Consider the following 23,330-nt stretch of genomic DNA (forward strand, 5'->3'; position numbering starts at 1 on the left):
GCCTAATTTTAAGATAAAGATTATAGAGATTCTGTAATTCCAGAAAGGATTATTTAAGAACAATCTTTTGTTAAGCACAATCTTTATTTTCTCATGATGTTTTTAATATTATATATTACAGTCTGTCACTTCTGGGGGAGAAACTTCCATTAAAAAGTTTTTGGTTTTTTTTTTCATGTAGGCAGAGACTGACTCAACTTTATGGTACTGAGGTAGGTACAGAAAAGTGGAGAAAAAGGGGCTTAATGATAAATTAAGAATGAAATAATGAATAAGAGCCTGAGTATATACTAAGTAGGTATAATATCAATAAAAGTCAAAGTAGGAAAAGAGAAAACTACTTCAGATCCCTTTGTACTCCTGTTTCCTCTTCTACAAGAGGAGTCTTTCTTTTCATCTAGATAAAATTCTACACATTTCTGCAAATAACCTACTGAATCTCATGAACTGAATTTTAAATTTTCATTATGGAGCCATCCTCCCATAAGAGACACAAACATCAACTAACCTACTTGAGGATCCTACATAAAATCAGCAACATATTTTATTTGTAAAATTGTAATAACATTTTTTTTAATTATAGCTTTTTATTGACAGAATACATGCATGGGTAACTTTTTACAACATTGTCCCTTGCACTCACTTCTGTTCCGACTTTTCCCTTCCCTCCCTCTCCCCCCTCCCCTACATGGCAGTCAGTCTTATACATGTTAAATATGTTAAAGTATATTCTAGATACAATATATGTATGCAGAACAGAACAATTCTCTTGTTGCACAGGAAGAATTGGATTCAGAAGGTAAAAAATAACCTGGGAAGAAAAACAAAAATGCAAGTAGTTCACATTCATTTCCCAGTGTTCCTTTTCTGGTTGTAGCTGCTTCTGTCCATCATTGATCAATTGGAACTGAATTAGTTCTTCTTTTTGTCGAAGAAATCCACTTCTATCAGAATACATCCTCATACAGTATCATTGTTGAAATATATAATGATCTTCTGGTTCTGTTCATTTCACTCAGCATCAGTTCATGTAAGTCTCGCCAGTCCTCTCTGTATTCATCCTGTTGGTCATTTCTTACAGAACAATATATTCCATAACATTCATATACCAAATTGACTCAGCCATTCTCCAATTGATGGTCATCCATTCATTTTCCAGTTTCCAGCCACTACATACAGGGCTGCCACAAACATTTTGGCACATGCAGGTCCCTTTCCTTTGTTTAATATCTTTTTGGAGTATAAGCCCAGTAGAAACACTGCTGGGTCAAAGGGTATGCACAGTTTGATAACTTTTTGGGCATAATTCCAAATTGCTCTCCAGAATGGTTGGATTCGTTCACAACTCCTCCAACAATGCATCAATCCCCTCCAACACTCATCAATTATCTTTTCCTGTCATCTTAGCCAATCTAACAGGTGTGTAGTGGTATCTCAGAGTTGTCTTAATTTGCATTTCTCTGATCAATAGTGATTTGGAGCATCTTTTCATATGACTAGAAATAGTTTCAATTTCATCATCTGAAAATTGTCCATTCATATTCTTTGACTGTTTATCAATTGGAGAATGATTCGGTAATAGCATGTTCTAATTTTCCTCATGGTCAATCTTGACCTGGCTAAATCTATTGTTGTACCTAACTGAGCTTTTAAAAATTTTTTGGGTTTAGTTTTGTTTTTTTTAAAGCCACCATAAGTATGATTAATTTGGTTGATTCATACTGTTCTTTTTGCTGATACCATGGAGTTAATACTTTTCTTCCACCCTTCAGTCTTCAGTCTAGATTGAGGAGAATATCATGACTGTTTTTAAAAAGAGGGCAATTTTACCATCAGCTCAGACCACCAAGCTTCTATAATGTTCATTTTCTTGTACAGGAGGAGTATTTTGAGGTACAATGATTAGAACAGAATCCAGGATGCAGTTATTACCCTGTGGCTGCTCATAGCTAGAGCTTCCATCTTCTAGTTCTTTGATTTGGCCTTGAGGCTGTGAGGTGTTGGTGAGGCTGTTTTGAAAGCCTCTGGCCTTTTGCACGAAGAAGAGCAGGTTGAAGATATAATTCCATGGGCATTTACAGTGTGAACGGGAACCCCTGTGGATTGATCAGAATAGGATATTGGTATTGGCTAGGCAGTACATCATCATTAGGCCAGTTTTTCATATTTTATTTCTCCACTATAAATAAGGAAAGGGGAACTAAGGTAAAGAAAAACATAAGGGACAACCCCCCCAAAACTTAAGGATAATAATGACTTACTAAGTGCCCCTTGGCTTTCTGCTCCACTTCCCAGTCACCTCTGAGCTTCAGAGTTCTAGTATACTGAAAATTTCTTTTGAAGTAGGCTTTAGGGATTCAAAGTGGATGTGAAGGTGATAAGTGTCCATACACAAGGAATCAGATTTTAGAATTTTTAGCTCTTGAGTTTCTGACTCTAGCTTAGCTTACTTAATGACCCCATTTCTGATAAAATATTTATTAGAAGTGTTATGTGCCCAATAGGTTTTTGAAAAACATTACTGATGCCCAAGTTAACTTCATCCTCACCAGTGTGACAACTACCACATAGAATGATTGTGACTTTACTGATGTTAATTTATATACCTGAGCTTACTTAACCATGGCAGACTTACCTTGTTGGAACTGAGCCAGACCAGGACATGTAGAGCAAAATTAGGAAGAGAAGTACCACAAAAGCTGCAAGACTAACCCAAAAAGCAATGACGATTGAATCTGTTGGCAGGAAGAAAGGGCATTTCAGTGTTAAATTGATGCTGTCCAAAAGGGAATGGAATTGAACCAAAGATAGACAAAATGATGCTCTGTGAGAGAGAAAAGTTGCCAACAACAACAAAAAATATGGTTTGAAAAAAATAAGAAAGAAATATGAATTGATAAAAATGTAGGAATACATGAACTTATGGTGAAATGAACAAATAATGTAAAAGTAAAGGAAACTGCTACATAATTGTAATGGCTGAGGTAGGACCTAAAAAAGTGAGCAAAAACACCTCATTGCAGAGATGAGAGACTGGATGTGGAACTTTAAATGAACTAGAAAAGATTACAGACTTCAGTGTCTTTGTCAAGAAAATTGTAAAAGGGGTCACAAAGAGTCAGACAAAAATGACTAATTGCAGTGTTTTTCTTCTTTAAAATAATATAATGGTTTTCTCTGGGGGAGAGTAGGTTTCTTGGGGATATTTTCTAGCGGCAGCTTTAGTTGCAGTTGAGAGTAATAATCACCTCAAAATGCAGTCAGGTGATAAAAGTTCAGATCTTTTATTATCTCCAATATAGCCCAGTTAGCTTAGAGCCTATCTCTCTGCTTGGCTCCAAGAGCTCCCTTCGAATGTCTCCAAATCCAAAGGTTTGTCCATCAGCCTCCAGTCAGCACAAAGATGAATCTGTTTTGCCTCTGAGAGAGGGCTTGTGGACTTCCTCCCAGAGTGCTCCTCTCCGACCCCAGTCAATGTTCCGAAGTAACTCTCGTCCGGGAGAGGGCTTCTGGCTGAACTCCCTTGACGCTCCCCTCTCAATCTAATTCAGCTGAACTCCCTCCGAGAGTCTCTGCTTGTTTCTTATATATGAGAGAATAGGATGGTGGTTTATCTCCCAGCATGCTCTCTGGCCCTAAGAGCTTCAAGGGAGGTGTGAATTCGGATATCTCATACTAAACCCTGAAATCTCTCAAAGGTGTGAACTCCAATGAGTAAAGGTGTGAACACAAGCATTGTATCAATTAGTTCTACTTAGTACCTTGTTTCAGATTCTGGCTTAAAACATCTCCTTGTAAGATCAGATCAAGGATACTGAAATGCTAGATTAGATAATTATTGTCTCTATAACTCTAATGACTTAACAATTTGTAAAGATTCCAACAACTAACAATGCTGGAATATAAAAATTGTCGGTCTTTACCTCAAGCTGGCAACCCAACTGGAGACAGCACACATATAGATAGATATGTCAAATGGTTATAGAATAGTAGTAACACAGCTTTGGGAAGGAAGATACTACCGGGGTGGAAAATCAGGAAAGGTTCCCTATAGAACAAGGTTTCTTAAACTTTTTTACTCATGACCCATTTTCACCCAAGAAGTGTTTGTGTGACTCCTGGCATATAAAATAGGTATACAAATCAAACATTTACTGATAATAAATCATAATTTCATGACCCACATTTTTAATTATACAACTTCAGATGAGGTCACAATGCACAGTTTAAGAACCTTTGCTATAGGAGGTGTTGCTTGAGATGTAATTTTTCTGTCAGGTTAAGTTACTTTTGCTGAGGTGCTTTCCTCCTCTAAAGAAACTTCACTGAAGAAGAGATTTTGGGGTCATGTTCAGGTATCTAAAACTATCATGTTGGAGGAGAGATTTAGGGATAAACCCAGAAACTATGGGTAAAAATTGCAGAAGTAAATAAATATACGGTTGAAGTCAAGAAAAACTTCATGACAAATTTAGTGTTAAAAAAAAAATAAGGTGGATTGCTGTGGGAAGTGATAAGTTCCCTCTCTACTCCCTCTCTTCACATTTTCTATTTATTAAAAACCTATTACTAATTAGGATCCAGGCTATTATTTCCTCATTTAGGGCTCAGCCCCTGTAGAAAGTCAGTCTTTGATGGTCATGACTAATGAATGGATGGCCCTAAAATTTGGGGGAACATGTTACTCAGTCTTGGGCAGGACCCTATCCAACTAGGAGACCTTATTTTTGGTTAAAATATAAAAAGAATCTAATCTAGATGGATTCTTGCTCTTAGGAAATAAGCTTATGTCCTTGTATCCTTCCATGGAATCCTCCAACTCATGAAGGAAAAAAACAACTATAGTGGTCTGGATGGAGATGGATTCTCTTGTCAGATTGCTAGAGAGAATCATAATCATGATCAGCAGGAAGAGCTGAATAGTTTTAGCTCATTTCCTTATTAAATGCAGCAATCAGGGTTGATTTCTCCTGACAGAGACATTCCCTTTCAAAAAATACATATAAATCATTCAGTATCTTCATTTGTTATCTTTGGTTACTAAAAGAAATTATTAACATAATTTATTGATTATTAGCTAGCCTGATTATTATTTAGCCAGAAACTCTTTCTCTTGGGTTTTTTATTCATCGTAATTCCAAAGGAGATTTAGAATTTTGTCCAAATGATAAATCACTAAATGAATCAATTAAACATTGATGGATTCACCAAAGCTTTTTAGAAGGAAAATGACATACTCAGAATTGTGTTTTAGGAATATTAATTTGACAGTTGTGTGGAGGCTGGATTTCAGCAGGGAAAAACCGGATACAGGGAGATCAATGACAAAAGATGTAGAAATAGTTTAAGTAAATAGTAATAAATACCTGGAATTGAATAGTTGTGTAAATAATAAAAAGTAGTTGTAAAGAGTTTTGAAGGAATCAGCAAGACTTAGAAACTGACAGGACATGGGAGAGGAATATAAGTTAGTGTGAAATCAAAGACTGAACAAATTTTATCCTAGGTCATGTAGATTCCCCTAACAGAAATGGAATTTTGATTTAGTGGTGGGTTTGAGGGGGGAAATGATGAGTTTTGCTTTGGACATTGAAAATGAGATGCCTGCAAAACATCCAAGGTGGCAGCTGGAGATAGAGAACTAGAGCTTGAGAGAGATGAGGATTGAATATATAGAATTACAAATCATCTGCATAGAGATGCAAGTTGAATCCCTGAGACCTAATGAGATTGCTTTTTATTGTTTAGCCTTTTTATTAAGTTCTGACTTTTCATGATATCTTTGGGGATTTTCTTGACAAAGGTACTAGGGTGGTTTGCCCTTTCCTTTTCCAGTTCATTTTTACAGATAAGAAAATTGAAGCAAATAGGGTTAAATGATTTGCCCAGAGACACACAGCTATTAAGTGCCTGAAGGCAGATTTATAGTCATAAAGATTAAAGACTTCCTGACTACAGTCTTAGCATTCTACCACTGTATCACCTAGCTACCCTATCCAGTGAATTCACTAAAAGAATATAGAGAGGAGAGCATAGTAAAGAACCCTGGAGGACATATAGATGACAGGACTTGGATGGTGATCCTGCAGAAGGGACCAAGAAATAGCCATCCATCAACTAGGAAGATAACTGTGATAGAACAATATTATGGAAACCCAGGAAGGAGAAAATATGCAGAAAGAGGGGGTAAAGAACAACATCAAATACTGCAGAGAGGTCAAAAAAGATGACTAAGAAAGGTCCATTGAATATAACAAAAAAAGAAATTAATGGTGACCTCAGAGAAAGGTTTCAGTTAATTTGTGAAAATAGAAGCCAATCTGACTCAAATTTATAAGAAATCAAGCCATTCTCCAATTGATAAATGGTCAAAGGATATGAACAGACAATTTTCAGAGGATGAAATTGAAACTATTACCACTCATATGAAAGAGTGTTCCAAATCATTATTGATCAGAGAAATGCAAATTAAGACAACTCTGAGATACCACTACACACCTGTCAGATTGGCTAAGATGACAGGAAAAAATAATGATGAATGTTGGAGGGGATGCGGGAAAACTGGGACACTAATGCATTGTTGGTGGAGTTGTGAACGAATCCAACCATTCTGGAGAGCAATCTGGAATTATGCCCAAAAAATTATCAAATTGTGCATACCCTTTGATCCAGCAGTGTTTCTATTGGGCTTATATCCCAAAGAAATACTAAAGAAGGGAAAGGGACCTGTATGTGCCAAAATGTTTGTAGCAGCCCTGTTTGTAGTGGCTAGAAACTGGAAAATGAATGGATGCCCATCAATTGGAGAATGGCTGGGTAAATTGCGGTATATGAATGTTATGGAATATTATTGTTCTGTAAGAAATGACCAGCAGGATGAATACAGAGAGGCTTGGAGAGACTTACATGAACTGATGCTAAGTGAAATGAGCAGAACCAGGAGATCATTATACACTTCGACAACGATATTGTATGAGGACATATTTTGATGGAAGTGGATTTCTTTGACAAAGAGACCTGAGTTTCAATTGATAAATGACGGACAAAAGCAGCTACACCCAAAGAAAGAACACTGGGAAACGAATGTGAACTATCTGCATTTTTGTTTTTCTTCCCGGGTTATTTATACCTTCTGAATCCAGTTCTCCCTATGCAACAAGAGAACTGTTCGGTTCTGCAAACATATATTATATCTAGGATATACTGCAACTTATCCAACATATAAAGGACTGCTTGCCATCTAGGGGAGGGGGTGGAGGGAGGGAGGGAAAAAAAAATCGGAACAGAAACGAGTGTCAATATAAAGTAATTATTAAATAAAAATTAAAAAAAAAAAAGAAAATAGAAGCCAATAACAAAGAACTGAAAAATGAGAGGGCTATGGGAGCGTGGAAAGTGAAAGTAAGAGTAGACAACTTTTCCTAGGGAGAGAGGGAGAAATGAAAATGAAAGGGAGAAGAGATAAAGCAGTACAGAATTAAGGAATATTAAAGCCAAGTGAAGATTTGTTTGTTTTTGTTTTGTTTTTAAGGGGAGGAATATGAGCATGTTCAAAGGTTGCAGGAGAAGAATCAGTAGACAAAGAGAGGTTAAAAATTAGGGAAAGAGAAGGTTTGATTAAAGAGGCAAACTGCTGAAGGAAATGCGAGGAGGTGGGATCAAGAACATAAGTAAAAGGAATGGTATTGGCAAGGAAAAGGACTACCTCATCCTTTAAGACTAGAGCAAAGGAGGAGACAATAAGGGATGGTTCTAAAAACTAATTTAAAGAATAGAATCAAGGAAAACACAGATCTTAGAAAGATGCCTTCGATTTTTTTTTTAATGAATCACCTGGTAAGGAAATGGTATAGTGGGAATCACATTCCAAGGCCCCACCTTACACATTAGGCTAGTTTTTACTAAATATCACTAAATAAGAATTTAATATACAAGATATATAATACAAATACATGACCAAAGAGCAATTTCCCAAAAATTTGGAACACAAAGTTTTGCAAGTGTGAATGTTGAAAACTATGCATATGTTTTGAAAATAAAAAGCTTTAATTAAAAAAAAAGAATAATGGTTTAAGAGTAAAAGAGCTTATTATTCTGTGTTCAAGAAATGAGATTTTCCCCAGATGAAAAATGAACAGTGAGGATCAATAGTCAAGAAATGACCAGACTAAGATGACAGGAGAAAATAATGATGAATGTTGGAGGAGATGCGGGAAAACTGGGACACTGATGCATTGTTGGTGGAGTTGTGAACGAATCCAACCATTCTGGAGAGCAATCTGGAATTATGCCCAAAAAGTTATCAAACTGTGCATACCCTTTGATCCAGCAGTGCTACTACTGGGCTTATACCCCAAAGAGATACTAAAGAAGGGAAAGGGACCTGTATGTGCCAAAATGTTTGTGGCAGCCCTGTTTGTAGTGGCTAGAAACTGGAAAATGAATGGATGTCCATCAATTGGAGAATGATTGGGTAAATTGTGGCATATGAATGTTATGGAATATTATTTCTCTGTAAGGAATGACCAGCAGGATGAATACAGAGAGGCTTGGAGAGACTTACATGAACTGATGCTAAGTGAAATGAGCAAAACCAGGAGATCATTATACACTTCAACAACGATATTGTATGAGGATGTATTCTGATGGATGTGGATTTCTTTGACAAAGATGGACAGAAGCAGTTATACCCAAAGAAAGAACACTGGGAAATGAATGTAAACTATTTGCATTTTTGTTTTTCGTCACGGGTTATTTATGCCTTCTGAATCCAATTCTCCCTGTGCAATAAGAGAACTGTTCAGTTCTGCAACATATATTGTATCTAGGATATACTGCGACATATTTAACATATATAGGACTGCTTGCCATCTGGGGGAGGGGGTGGAGGGAGGGAGGGGAAAAATCGGAACAGAAGTGAATGCAAGGGATAATGTTGTAAAAAATTACCCTGGCATGGGTTCTGTCAATAAAAAGTTATTAATTAAAAAAAAAAGAAATGACCAAAGAAGCAATTTCTTGTACTGCAGATGTTCCTGAATGGACCAATTACATTGAAACCTACAGGCTAGAGTTGTGAGATGTTTTTTTTTCCCTTGATTGTTTTCTCTGCGAGGTTCCTAAAAGTGTGCAGCAAATCTTTTTTATAGCTATTAAGTACATTGATAGAAGAGTGTAATCTGGGTTTATATGTGTATTATGAATTATTTTTCTCATTTCTATATTTGTTCTAATATGTTAGTACTATAATAGTATTTATTTAGCCTTATTGTTAGTAAATGGTTAATGTTAAATTAAATAATATTCTAAAAATATCATTATTGTGAGTGACTGTTTGCATAGAAAAAATACTGGGTAAGTGCTCAAGAGCCAGGGTGATAAAGAGAAATGTATTTCCCCCTCAAAAGGGTCCTAAGACCCTCAAGGAATTTAAACTAGATAGTGATAATCTATTTCTGAGAGTGTCTAATATTGAGTTAGAGATATAGACATCAAGAGTTCATTAGATTGAGTCCCATCATAATCCACCATATGGTATTATATTGTGGGGCATTGGAATAGACCATGTACTTCAATTAAAGCCATTTTTATTTTTTAAGAAGAAAACTGATCAGGTAAATAAATTGATATGCAGCAGTGAGGGCTCAGTTGAGATTTGCTAACATAAATGTGAAATGGACCTATTTGGCTTGTTTGCATTACTGACTTTCTCTAGTGGTATTCAGCAATCAGGGATAAGACCTGAGAAGTAATCCAGTATTGAAAGAAGGGGATCGAAAAGGAAGAACAAGTGACTAATAGTGCATTATCATTAGAATAAACTATACTATAGTTAAAAGGTTGTAAAAAGCCTATAATGTAATTATAATATAATTTGTTAAGCTTCTACTACATGAAAAACATAGTAATAGGTGATAAAGATACAAAATTTAATTATGACATAAACTGGTAAAAGGAAAAATACAAGAAAATAAGTGAGATAAATGCAAAGGACAGGTTTCAACAAAGTACTCCAAAAATATAGAAGAAAGAAATATCATTTTCACTGGGAGGGGCTTCATGTCTATGGTAGCTGTTGAAAAGACCTTAGAAATAAGAGAATTCATTCTAAACCCCCTCTGGAGAACAGATAAGAAGTTAAGAAATGATAACTAATCATCTTAAGTCATCCTTCCAGGATACACACACACACACACACACACACACACACACACACACACACACACTCTTTAAATTTTTTGGTTCTATTACTTTGATTTACCATAAAACAACTGTGATCTACTGCAGAGAGCCTTGCATCTCTACTAAGGGTTTGAAAACTGTCTGGCATTATGGGTTCTTCAATTCAGAGAGACAGGCATTCCCTCTACATCCTGAGAATGATTTGGATTGTCAAGATCTTTGAACCAGAAGGCACATTTGCGTTAACTTGAGGTGTGCTGGTGAATATTTAATAACTAACTCTTAAAATAACACCCCAAAATAACCAGTTTATAGGGGAGACACTTTTACATTTAATCTGCATTATTAACATTTTATACATATCTTTCTTAAGTTTAGACAGCAAAGAAAACAATAAATCAAGCCCTGATTAATATCATTTGCTGATTTCCAAAGGGTTTCCAAAGCTCACATTCAAAATTTTTTTATTAAAACTTTTTATTTTCAAAACATATGCATAAAGTGAAGGTGGCCTAGCTGTACCAGATCTAAAATTATATTAAAAAGCAGCAATCATCAAAATCATTTGGTATTGGCTAAGAAACAGAGTAGTTGATCAGTGGAATAGGTTAGGTTCACAGGACAAAATAGTCATTGCCTATAGTAATCTAGTGTTTGACAAAACCGAAGACCTCAGCTTTTGGGATAAGAATTCACTATTTGACAAAAACTGCTGGGAAAATTGGAAACTAGTATGGCAGAAACTAGGCACTGACCCACATATACCAAGATAAAGTCAAAATGGCTTCATAATCTAGACATAAAAAATGATATTATAAAGAAATTAGAAGAACATAGGATAGTTTACCTCTCAGATCTATGGAGGACGAAGGAATTTGTGACCAAAGAAAAACTAGAGATCATTATTGATCACAAAATATTATTTTGATTATATTAAGTTAAAAAGGTGTTTGTACAAACAAACTAATGCAGACAAGATTAGAAGGGAAGCAATAAACTGGGAAAATATTTTTGTATTCAAAGGTTCTGATAAAGGCTTCATTTCTAAAATATATAGAGAGAATTAATTTAATTTTATAAAAATTCAAGCCATTCTCCAATTGATAAATGGTCAAAGGATATGAACAGACAATTTTCAGATGAAGAAATTGAAACTATTTGTAGTCATATGAAAAGGTGCTCTAAATTACTTTGATCAGAGAAATGCAAATTAAGACAACTCTGAGATAACACTACACACCTGTCAGATTGGCTAAGATGACAAGGAAAGATTATGGCAAACATTGGAGGGGATCTGGGAAAACTGGGACACTAATACATTGTTGGTGGAACTGTGAATGGTCCGACCATTTGGAGAGCAATTTGGAACTATGCTTTAAAAATTGTCCATACCCTTTGACCCATCGGTACTTCTATTGGGCTTATATCCCAAAGATATCTTAAAGGAGGGAAAGGGATCCCATATGTGCAAAAATGTTTGTGGCAGCCCTGTTTGTAGTGGCCAGAAACTGGAAACTGTGGATACCCATAAATTGGAGAATGGCTGAATAAGTTATGATATATAAAATGTTATGGAATATTATTGTTCTGTAAGAAACAACCAGCAGGATGATTTCAGTGAGGCCTGGAGAGACTTACATGAACTGATGCTAAGTGAAATGAGAGGAACTAGAAGATTGTTATGCAAGGCAACAAGATTATATGATAATCAATTTTGATAGACGTGGCTCTCTTCAACAATGAGAGGATTCAAACCAGTTCCACTTGTTCAGTGGTGAAAAAGCCATATAAACCCTGAGAGAGGCCTGGGAACTGAGTGTGGAGCACAACATAGCATTTTCATGCTTTCTGTTGATGTTTGCTTGCATTTTGTTTTCTCAGATTTTTTTTTCTTCTTAGATCCAATTTTTCTTGTGTAGCAAGATAACTGTATAAACATATACACATATATTGGATTTAGCATATATTTTAACATTTAACACATATTGGACTACCTACCATCTAGGAGAGGGGATGGGGGAAGGAGGAGATGTCGGGAGGAGAGGATAATTTGGAACAGAAAGCTTTGCAAGGGTCAATGTTCAAAAATTCCCTATGCATATGTTTTGTAAATAAAAGGATTTGATAAAAATATGCATAGATAATTTTTAACATTCACCTTTGTAAAACCTTGTGTTCCAATTTTTTTCCTTTCCTTCCCCCCACTCCCCTTCCCTTAGATGGCAAGTAATCCAATGTGTTAATTCTTTTATATATTCTTTTGTGCAATTCTTTTATATATATTTCCATAATTATGGTACACAGGAAAAATGAGATCAAAAAGGAAAAAAAATGAGAAAGAAAACAAGATGCAAACAGCAATAAAAAAGGTGAAAACACTATCTTGTGATTCACACTCAGTCCCCACAGTCCTCTTTCTGGGTGCAGATAACTATCTCTATCACCAGTCTATTGGAACTGACCTGATTCATTTCATTGTTGAAAAGAGCCACATCCATCAGAATTGATCATCATATAATCTTCTTGTTGCCATGGACAATGATCCCCTGGTTCTGCTCCTTTCACTCAGTGTCAGTTCATGTAAGTCTCTCCAGGCCTCTCTGAAATCATCCTGCTGGTTTTTTCTTACAGAACAATAATATTCCAAACATTCATATACCACAATTTATTCAGTCATTCTCCAACTGATGGGCATCCATTCAATTTCCAGTTTCTGGCCACTACAAAGAGGGCTGTCGCAAACATTTTTACCTATGAGGGGCCTTTTCCCTTCCTCATGTTTCTTTGGGATACAAGTCCAGAGAGACACTGCTGGATTAAAGGGATAAAGGTTTGATAGCCCTTTGGGCGTAGTTCCAAAGTGCTCTCCAGAATGGTTCACATTCAAAATTTAACCATCAGCTTTCTAGAGTGAGTTCTAACTTGCTATAGCACGCCCTGGTTACACCAAGAGTTAAAAAGAAAAAAAAAGAAGAAGAAAAAGAAAAATATGCACAGTCAGTAAAAAAAAAACAAAAAACAAAAAAAACAGACTGAAAAAAGAAATCATAACTACATAAGCTGAGCAGCAGTAGCAGTGAGAGAGACTGCATCCTTAATAATACTTGCATAATACAGGGCCAGATTGAAATGGCTAATGACAATGACTAACATTTATATATCTCTTAGTATGTATGAGGCACTGTGCTTTATAATTATTATTCCATCCCAATTTATCATTGCTTCCAACAACAGCTCTGGGAGGTAGGTACTATTATTATCCCCCAGTTTACAGCTAAGGAAACCAAATCAATCAGGTTAAATGATTTGTCCAGGTGTCATACAGATAATAAATATCTAAGGCTGTATTTGAATTGAAGTCTTCCTAATTTCAGACCCAGTGTCCCAACTTTTGTTCTTTCTAGATCCTTAGAATTTTAATTGTGGCTTTCAGGATTGAGCTAAGTTTCAAAAGTCTGAGTTCTTCATTGTGAGATGCTTATAAAGATCTGATATCCCAGTTTGATCTGTCTTTTCTCTGCTGCACTTCAGCTCTCCTTTCTCTCTTTTCTTCTTATTCCTGTGCTGCTTCTTCTCTTTATCTCAATTAATTAAGTTCTCACCAGAATGGAGGATGCCCTCTCCCCAGTAATGGCTGCTGCTCAGTCTATGCAGTCCTTGCTCCTTCAATTCTATAGAATTTTAGACTCATCCACCTTATTGCACATCCAACAAACAAAAGACCTTTGGGGAAGAATGTTAAACAATCTTCCAAGTGACAAACATTGTTCCAAATAAAAAAATAGGAAGATAAAAATGCTTAAGCTTTCCATTTACCCAATAAACCCAGCAAGTTTCTATGTGTGACATAATGCTTGAAATCTCCTTGCCTTCATAGAAATGAAATTTGGCATGTTTTCCCTCTATTTCATCTATAGTATTTGAAGCACTGTGGCTTGACCTGCCAAATTTTCATCAAGCTGTCCAAAATGACAGTCTATTTATTAGATCTAATTATGATAGCTCATTTTTTTTTGTCTTAAGGCTAAAGCATTCACAATTGTTTTAATCCATGGCTACCATAATATATTCATGAAATACACTGAAGCTAAGAGTTCAGATAGCATGGGACATATTAACTGATTTTATCATGCATGATGATGCAGACATACTGAATATAATAATTTTTACAATAATTTTTAAAATTAATTTTTCCAATCAATGAAAATCTCTGTTCTCCAGCTTTTGAATTCCCCCACCCTTGACTGAGAAAGGAAGAAAAGTAAAATTCCTGCTACATACAAGTATTGGCATATAAATGAAGGAAAGGATTGTCAATTTTTGGGATGGGGGGAGAATGTAGCATTGAATCCTCTAGACTCATGGTTTGCCATTGCATGAATCAGAATTCCTTTAAAAATTATTTGTTTTGGGGCAGCTAGATGGCACAGTGCATAGAGCACCAACCCTAAAGTCAGGAGGATCTAAATTCAAATCTTACCTCAGACACTTAATACTTCCTAACTAGTGATCCTGGGCAAGTCACTTAATCCCAGTTGCTTCAGGGGTAAAAAGTTATTTGTCTTTACAACATTGTTGTTGTTATAATTTCTTATCTTGATTCTCCTCACTTCATCCACATCAATTCATACAAATCTTCCCAGATTTCTCTGAAATTTTCCTCTTTATCATTTTTCCATTGCAATCATATATCATAAATTGTTCAGCTATTTCCCTGTTGGAATCCTTACAAAGTGTTAAGTCATTAGAGTTGATAGAGACAATAATTATCTAATTTAGCATGGTTCAGTAGGATTGATATGATCCTACTAGGAGATGTTAGGGGCCAGAACTTGGTACTAAGGTACTAAGTAGAACTGATAGAAACAATGCTTGTGTTCACACCTTTAGAGAGCTCATATAAGCAAGAAGCTCTTAGGGCCAAAGAGCACTCTGGAAGGAAACCCATAATCCCACTCTTAGAGAAGGAGCATAAATAGAGCTTCAGTGAGCCAGTCAAATCAGTTCAGAGAGAAGCCCTCTCTTGGAGGCAAGACAGATTCATTCCATTTTCCACCTTGGTGCTGGCTGGAGGCTGAAAGACAAACCTTTGGCTTTGGAGACATTCGGAGGGAGCTCTTGGAACCAAGCAGAGAAATAGGCCTTTAAGAAGGGCCCTCCTGGGCCCAAGGAAGGAGAAAATAAACATTTGGATTTTATCAGCTGGCTGCTTTTGGAGTTATTACTACTCTTAACTGAAACTAAGGCTGCCTCTCGAAAATCTTCCCGAGAAACCTGCTCCCAGAGAAAACCTTCATATTATATTAAAGAAGAGAACACCACATTTCCCAATTGATAAGTAACCCCCTAAATCTCCAATTCTTTGACATAAGCAGAACTAACATAAATATTTTTGTGCATATGGATCCTTTTTCTCTTTTTTTGTTCTTTGTAGTATAGACAAAGTGGTAAGATTAAGTCTGCCAGTTAACACAACAAACTTGTTCTGTTGACCCCAATTTATATTCCTAGCTTTGTCACCATTCCAACATATACCATAACAAGATGGAAGGATTTGTCATCTGCTGAGCTTGCTTTACATTCTCTTGCTTCTTGACCTTTCTTTACTCATGCCATTTTCCACACCAGTAATAACTTCACCTTCCATTATCCCATGCAGAATTCCTATTCATCCTACAATATTTAGATTTCTTAAAAATCTCTATTTTGAAATCTTCCCTGATCTCCCTAATCAAGAGTGACTTCTAGTTCTGGCAGCTGGTAGCACAGTGGATACATATCTGGCCTGGATTCAAGAAGACAAGTTAAAATACGGCCTTAGACACTAGATGTGTAACTTCCTTTGGAAAGAGGACTTTTACCCTCCACTAAATGAAAGATCTCCATTATACACTTCAACAACGATATTGTATGAGGATGTATTCTGATGGAAGTGGATTTCTTTGACAAAGTGACCATCAATTGAAAATGATGGACAGAAGCAGCTACATCCAAAGAAAGAACACTGGGAAACGAATGTGAATTATTTGCATTTTTGTTTTTCTTCCCAGGTTATTTTTACCTTTTGAATCCAATTCTCCCTGTGCAACAAGAGAACTGTTTGGTTCTGCAAACATATATTGTATCTAGGATATACTGCAACATATCTAACATATATAGGACTGCTTGCCATCTAGGGGAGAGGGTGGAGGAAGGGAGGGGAAAAATCGAAACAGAAGCGAGTGCAAGGGATAATGTTGTAAAAAAAATTACCCTGGCATGGATTCTGTCAATATAAAATTATTATAAAATATATTAAAAAATAATAAATAAAAAAAATAAATGAAAGATCTCTGAGCTTCTGGGGAGGCTCAAGAATTGTCCTTTTTAAGTCCCTCTCCTAGTTTGTTGCAATAGAGTGACAACAAATTTTATATCATTCCCAATGGCCTCTCAGATACCAAATTAAAGATTGCCAAGCAGTTCCTTCAGCTTCAGATTGTTTTAAAACAATCTTTAAATTCCATGCTTTAGGGAGGGACTAAGCCCAAGGAATACTGGCAAATTTTTAACAACTGGATTTCCAAAAAAGAAAAAAAAAGATAAGCAGGACACACTTTTAAGCTTCATGTTATTAATATTTTCTCCATTTTTTCCTTTGTCTAAACAATTAACAAAATAACAAAGCAAGCTCTGATTTGCTAATTTCCAAGGTATAAATGTTTCAGAAAATTTTACAATTGACTTTCTTGAATCAATGGGAACTAGCTCTTACATATCTCTAGCTCAAATCTACTATAGGTGTTTGGCAGGCAAAATATAATCTCTCCAAAATAAAAATTAAGTAAGCTAAACAAACAACAGTTTATAGCCTTTATCATCATCAGGACATAGTTCTTAAATGTTCTCAAAGATACAACACACAGTCTTATTTGTCTCTGCTAAATTCCTTCAGATTTCTATTCCCCTCAGAGCAAAGGCCATCTCAGAGTATTCATTCAGCTCCACCCAAGGCAGGATTCATTTTCCTCCTTTCATCTACTTTAATGAGGTCCTTCCAGTGGAATACTGCTAAATATTACCAATTGTCTTAGAATGGCTCTGATTCATTCTGGTTTGATTCTTGGGGTTCAGATTGGAATTAAATGAAAAGCTAGTAAACCATTAAGGATTAACAAAATTAGTTTACTTAGCCAAAGTAGTAAAAACATTCAGCAAGATTATTGCATTGATTCAATTGGGCCTAAGATGGACAAGTTGAGCCTTTCCTGTCTCTATTAGCCATACTGACTCCTTGTTTTCTGTTTTTTTATACTTCAGCCACAAGAAATCTGTGTCAGTGGCTTAGCCAGGGGACATCCTGAGCCGAGGCAAAACTAGGCTAGTCTTTTTGGCAGATATTGCTCTGACTACAATAATTAATACCAATTTCCTGTTAGCAATATAGTTTAGATTTTATATGTTAAGGTAGCAGCCTCCTCTTGAATACATTTTATTGTGGAAGCTAATCAAAACTGACAAAAATTTTAAGAAGTTTTATTAAAGCTATCAAAAGATAAGAATATGAAATTACTGAAGTAAATCAGTATATATGGAGTTTTCTCCTCATTTGATGACCTTCTCGATAAGTTAAAGAAAGTAACCATTTTCTTCATCCTGCCAGTTCTAACATTAATTTAGTGGTTTATTATTACCAGATTTTTATGATTTAGCAAGAGTAAGCCATTGTGAGGTACTTAGAAAATAGTATTTTTTTCCTCAAGGCATTTTCCCAACTAATTTATAGAAATGTGGAATATGATATCCATTGCAACCAATTTTGTATTCTGACTTACATCATTATCCATGACATCCTCACTGCTTATTATAGCAGGGTAGAGAAGTCAGTCATTAAATAGCTAGTTCCCAAAGAAAGGAATGTTATCTTTGGCTACTCCCACCCTGAAATTCAATGACTCCTTTAAAAAGAATATTCACACGATGTGTGTTTCATTATTTGGGGACATTTTACAAAGGACTAAATACAAGCAAGTTATTTAGGCAAACCCACAAAAAGCTACTGATAGGGCAATTTTGTACTGACTGATAGTAGCCAAAAATGGAAACTATTTGGGGATCACTCTACTCTGCTCCAGATTATTTAGGATGATAGACTTTAAAATTTTTGTCATCCTCTAAATTATTATTCTTGATATGATTTTGTGGAAGGAATGCTGAATTTGGAGGAAAGAGAATTTGAATTTGACTCCTGGTTCTACTAGTTCTTGTTTGCCTTTCATTCTGGAAGACAATCATGACATCAGGATAGTGGTACTGTGACTTGCAAATGAATTGAATTTGAGTGAGGAAGACTATACAAAGTCAGGAGCATCATTTTCTTTTCCAGAGCCAACTGGCTCCAGTGACAAGACATAGATTAGGATGACTAGAGAAGGCCCTAGAGGCAGTGTGAGACCTTGGCTAGTTATGTGACTAGGCAAATCCCTTAAGAGTAAGTTTTTTCCTCTGTAAAATGAGAAAAAAATTTTTTTTCATTGCTGCCCCACAAGGTTACTGTGAAGAAAGCATTAGGGGAACATTAATCTCTATTTTCATAATATGAAAACAATGGGTAATATGTAAGTTGAATGCAAAAGTTGAATTTAGTACATTTCTCTGACAGGTAACAATACTGTATACTATAGAGGGCTAATCTATGTTTATGTTCAACTTTTAACTTTCTGTAACTAGGTTTGATATTTCATGTATAAAGACTTAAGATCACCTTCCTTTAAGGGACTTGATGGTTCCTAGGATACTGACAAATATGAAGGGATTTTGGATTGGATTCAGAGTATAGATGACTTCCAAAGCTAAAAAGAAATTACTTTTAGGTTATACATAATTATCTGTTCCTTTCTTATCTCCTGCTCCTCAATCAGAGCAGAATGCTGTTAATCTGAAATCTTTTACACAATAAAAATCCATTAAAACTGGTTTGTTTGCCAAAAGAGAAATAAAAATACATTTGGAAACTGAAAACAATTTAATGAATTTAGTGAAGAAGAAATATATTCTGGATGAAACATTGATCACGTAGGAATCTCAAAGATTATTTTGGACGATGGTCATAATTTAATGGGGCAAATTCTCAGAGGGTCTTTTCATGTATTAAAGCATCATAGCATCAATAATTAATTTTCATCAGTGAAGCCTCAACATCTTATCTCTTTCTGAGTTGACATTTCATTCATAAAGTCCCTTACTATTAATACAACTTTATATAGCCTTTGTTTGGGAAATGCATGAAGGTAATCAAAGGTTTCCTTGCTGGATCCCATAAATTGCTCAGTGAGCTATACAGTTATAGCCCTGTCACATTCAAGTAGGACAGGATGGTCTTCCAAATCTCACATTAGAAAACTAGAATATAGATAATAGTCACATAATGTGGTGGGTTTTTTTAATTGGGTAATGTTAAGCTAAGAATCTCAGTTAATTAACTCAAATTGATCAAAAAAGGATTTTGCTAAATTCAAAATTATTTCTTACTATCACCATATTTCTATAATCACAGAATTTCAGAGTTGGAAGGGCTATTTTCCCCTATTTTTCCAAATTAGGAAATTGAAACTCAGAAAGATTTGTATCCAAGGTCACAAAATCTGACAATAGTGACTAGAACCCTGGTTTCCTGATTCCCAAGTCAGTGCTGTTTCTATTATACCAACTCTGAGTAAGATGATTGATAAGTTAGATCAAAAGAAGGATGTTATGATTACTGTAAGTTCTCCTAATAGAATAATGGTATCCTCTCCTTAAAACTTTGTGCTTTTGACAATATATAGAGATCTTTATATATACCCTTTGCCCTTCACAGCCATTATTATACTTTTAATTTTGTATAAGATACCATTTCTCAAGATGGTGTTAGGGTGATTATTGTATTTGCCAAGAAGAAAAGATACAGAAGAAAGATTAGCATCTATCATAGAGGTATATGTTCAGTATATCCCGACTGACTGATAATACTAAAAAACACATATTAAGCTCTGGAAAGAGTAAATTAAACTGAAAGCTTATTTAAATGCTCCTTTAAATAAGATGGCCTTGATGGCAATCATCAATGTTCCATCAGTCTGCCACATTTTTAATGAAAATATACCAGTCAAGGATATTACAATTTTAGACTAAAGTATACCATCCCTTTACACAAGAAGAACACACAAGGCCATTTCCTTTCAGTGACTACATTTATATTCTGACAGAGACAGGATGATTATGCTGAATATATAGTATCCAAGGTGACCAAGCTTCCTTATGTGCGTAGGTTAAGCTAGGTTTCTGGAATTGTTGCCTAATATTCTGTGACCACCACTTCTATTCATTGTTTGACCTAACAGGAAGCACCTTACAAAAGAGATGAAGGTCCACAAGTAGGGAACTGGGAATAAGACTGACAAAATGGATGCTAAACTAAACTAGGTGTGAGTGTTTTTAATCTAGTTGTTATGATTGAATAATCTGAGGTAATTTTGGGGAAAATATGTACATTATGTAACATATGCTTGCTAGAAAAGACTAAAAATACAATTTGAAGTAATACATAATTACTTCATGGTTCAAAACTAAGTTTAACTCTGTTAGGAAATAGGACTTTAAAAAATCCTCACTGCTAAAGTGCTTGTTTTTAAAATTATATTCTTTAACAAGTTTGAAGAGAGAAAGCATGGGATAGTAGCAGAGAATTGGTCTTGGAGTTGAGAGGACCTCATTCCTGTCCTGTCTTTGATATATACTGGCTGTGTCTGACATATTCTGACTGTGTGACCATGGGTAATCATTTATTCTCTTGGTGTCCCAGAAGATAATTGAGATAATAAGACAGTGGAGAAGCCAGTCAATAAACATTTATAAAGTGCTTCCCATGTACTTTGGGGACACAAAGAAAGAAAAAAACATGTTTTCTGCACTTAAGGAGAATACCTTCTAATGGGATTGGGGAGTATAACATATAATCTCACACACATATAGTTGCTGATCTGCATAAGGAGGAGTTTCTACACTAATAAAATTACAAAAAAAAATTTGCAGTCAACTTCTACGAAAAAATATATCAACATCAATTCATAGGTGACATTATACTGGCATTATATAGCATATGTTCAATCACAAAAAATGCAAGGTTCTTTCAACCTCTGGATTTTAATATTTCCTTAACAGTTTAATTGAATGCTCAATACTTACGTTTGTTAGCCTTCAACTTTCTTTCATCTACTTGAGGAAGGTCCACATAGTCCATATAGTATTCATAGCCATAATAGGAGTTAGAGTCAGTAGAATTAGTTCTGTTTGCCATTTCAGTTATGCCTCTAGAGTGCTGTGAAAGAGAAGCAGGGCCCTTTTAAGCAGAGCTAGCTACGCTCACTGGCCCTGGACATTGCATAATTGATTTCTGGGTAAATAATTCCAAGTATGTCTTTGGGTCTCCAAGCTCAGCAGCCTCAAGGACTGACTCTACAGCAGAGTAATTTAGCAAGAATAAATGCCTGGGTAAAATCGACCCTTTCAATGTCACATCAAAAAGAAGATTGGAATCAGAGTACCTAGGTTCAAATAGGTCTGTCTGACACTACCTGTGTATTTTTGGGCAAACCTTTTAACTTCTCTGGGTCTTAGTTTGTTCAGCTGTAAAATAAGGGATTGAAGTGGATAGCACTTGAGATCTAAAACTATGATTATGTTTACTTACATACACATACCTTAGCTTTAACCTTTTAGGAACTAAGCCTATAAATTTCAGAAAAGCTATTGATCTGCACTAGGAGAATTTCCTTAGCTAGACATTCCTTATAGCAACAAAATATAGTCAAGAGAATGTTGAACCTGGAGTTAGGAAGACCTGAGTTTTGACTGTTGGTTGTATAACTGTAGCTAGTGCAATACATAAAGTGAGAGGCCTAGAGTCAGAAAGATTTGAGTTCAAATGGGACCCCAAACACTGATATTATATGTGTGACCCTGGGTAAGTCACTAAACCCTATTTGTCTCAGTTTACTCATCTGTAAAATGAATTGACTTTGCCAAGGAAACCCCAAATAAGACCATGAAGCATCAAAGACAATTGAAAACTAATGAAGAACAACAATAAGAAGGCAAGTCATTTAAACTATCAGCCTTATTTTCCTAATCTAGCAAAACAGGAATAATAATAGCACCTGCCTCTCAGAGTTGTTTTGAGTATAAAATAAGGCAAGTCACTTAAACTATCAGCCTTATTTTCCTAATCTAGCAAACAGGAATAATAATAGCACCTGCCTCTCAGAGTTGTTTTGAGTATAAAATAAGGCAAGTCACTTAAACTATCAGCCTTATTTTCCTAATCTAGCAAACAGGAATAATAATAGCACCTGCATCTCAGAGTTATTTTGAGTATAAAATAGAGTAATATTTGTAAAACTTTATATATACACTACCCAATATTGTTAAATCTCAGGTTCAGTTCCTGTCCTAAGTAATGAGGTGTGAGAATGTAACAATTCCTAAGAAACCCTAAGGCTACCTGGCCTTGGGAGTGGCACAAACAATGCTGGTTGTCAGAGAACAATCTGTTGGTTAGTAGGCCATAGAATACATAGCTGGGAACTATTTCACCCCTACTACTCTTCAATTGTACCTCTAAGCCATAATATTAGCATATCAACCTAATCTTTGTTTCTCTTTCCAAAAAAATTATCTTCTTGATTCTGACTCTGCTAAATTCCCTCAGAAGTTAGCCCACTATCAAGCAGCATAATATCTTCTTACTTTTGACTCTTTATTAGATTCTCTTGGAACTTTTACCAGGCTTCGAATGGTATCACATTAAAGTGCCCCTTAACTTGGAGCAAACTGAGCATACATTTTCTTTCACCAAACTAATCAGGGGACCCTAATATTGTTGGGATATCTTCTGCCTCAACAATAAATGCAACAAAAAATCATCCTTCCCTTGAAGAGGAATACAACAGGAAAAGAAATGGGGAAATATATGATTATTTGGGTAGAAAGAGAAAACTAATTAGCAGTACAGGGAATCAAGAAAGGCTTTCTATTAGATATGTCAGTCCTTCTGGTCAGCGCAGGTCCTTTATAAATGAATTTACGAACCGGAAAAGGTAGACTGGCAAAAGAAGTTTATTGGCATTTGG

General features: G+C 35.5%; 1 protein-coding gene across 1 annotated transcript; it reads right to left on the reverse strand.

Moving 5' to 3' along the window:
- Positions 1–65: 65 nt before the first annotated feature.
- MRAP (melanocortin 2 receptor accessory protein) lies at positions 66–21,498 on the reverse strand. Its single transcript, XM_051984971.1, has 3 exons — positions 21,388–21,498; positions 2,636–2,735; positions 66–2,096 (listed from the first exon to the last, which is right to left on the reverse strand). The coding sequence occupies exons 1-3, from the start codon at positions 21,440–21,442 to the stop codon at positions 1,838–1,840; spliced, it is 414 nt and encodes a 137-aa protein (XP_051840931.1). The 5' UTR covers positions 21,443–21,498; the 3' UTR covers positions 66–1,837.
- Between the last annotated feature and the right edge of the window lie 1,832 nt (positions 21,499–23,330).

Source organism: Antechinus flavipes, chromosome 3, assembly GCF_016432865.1.
Source record: "Antechinus flavipes isolate AdamAnt ecotype Samford, QLD, Australia chromosome 3, AdamAnt_v2, whole genome shotgun sequence".
Classification (NCBI taxonomy): domain Eukaryota; kingdom Metazoa; phylum Chordata; class Mammalia; order Dasyuromorphia; family Dasyuridae; genus Antechinus; species Antechinus flavipes.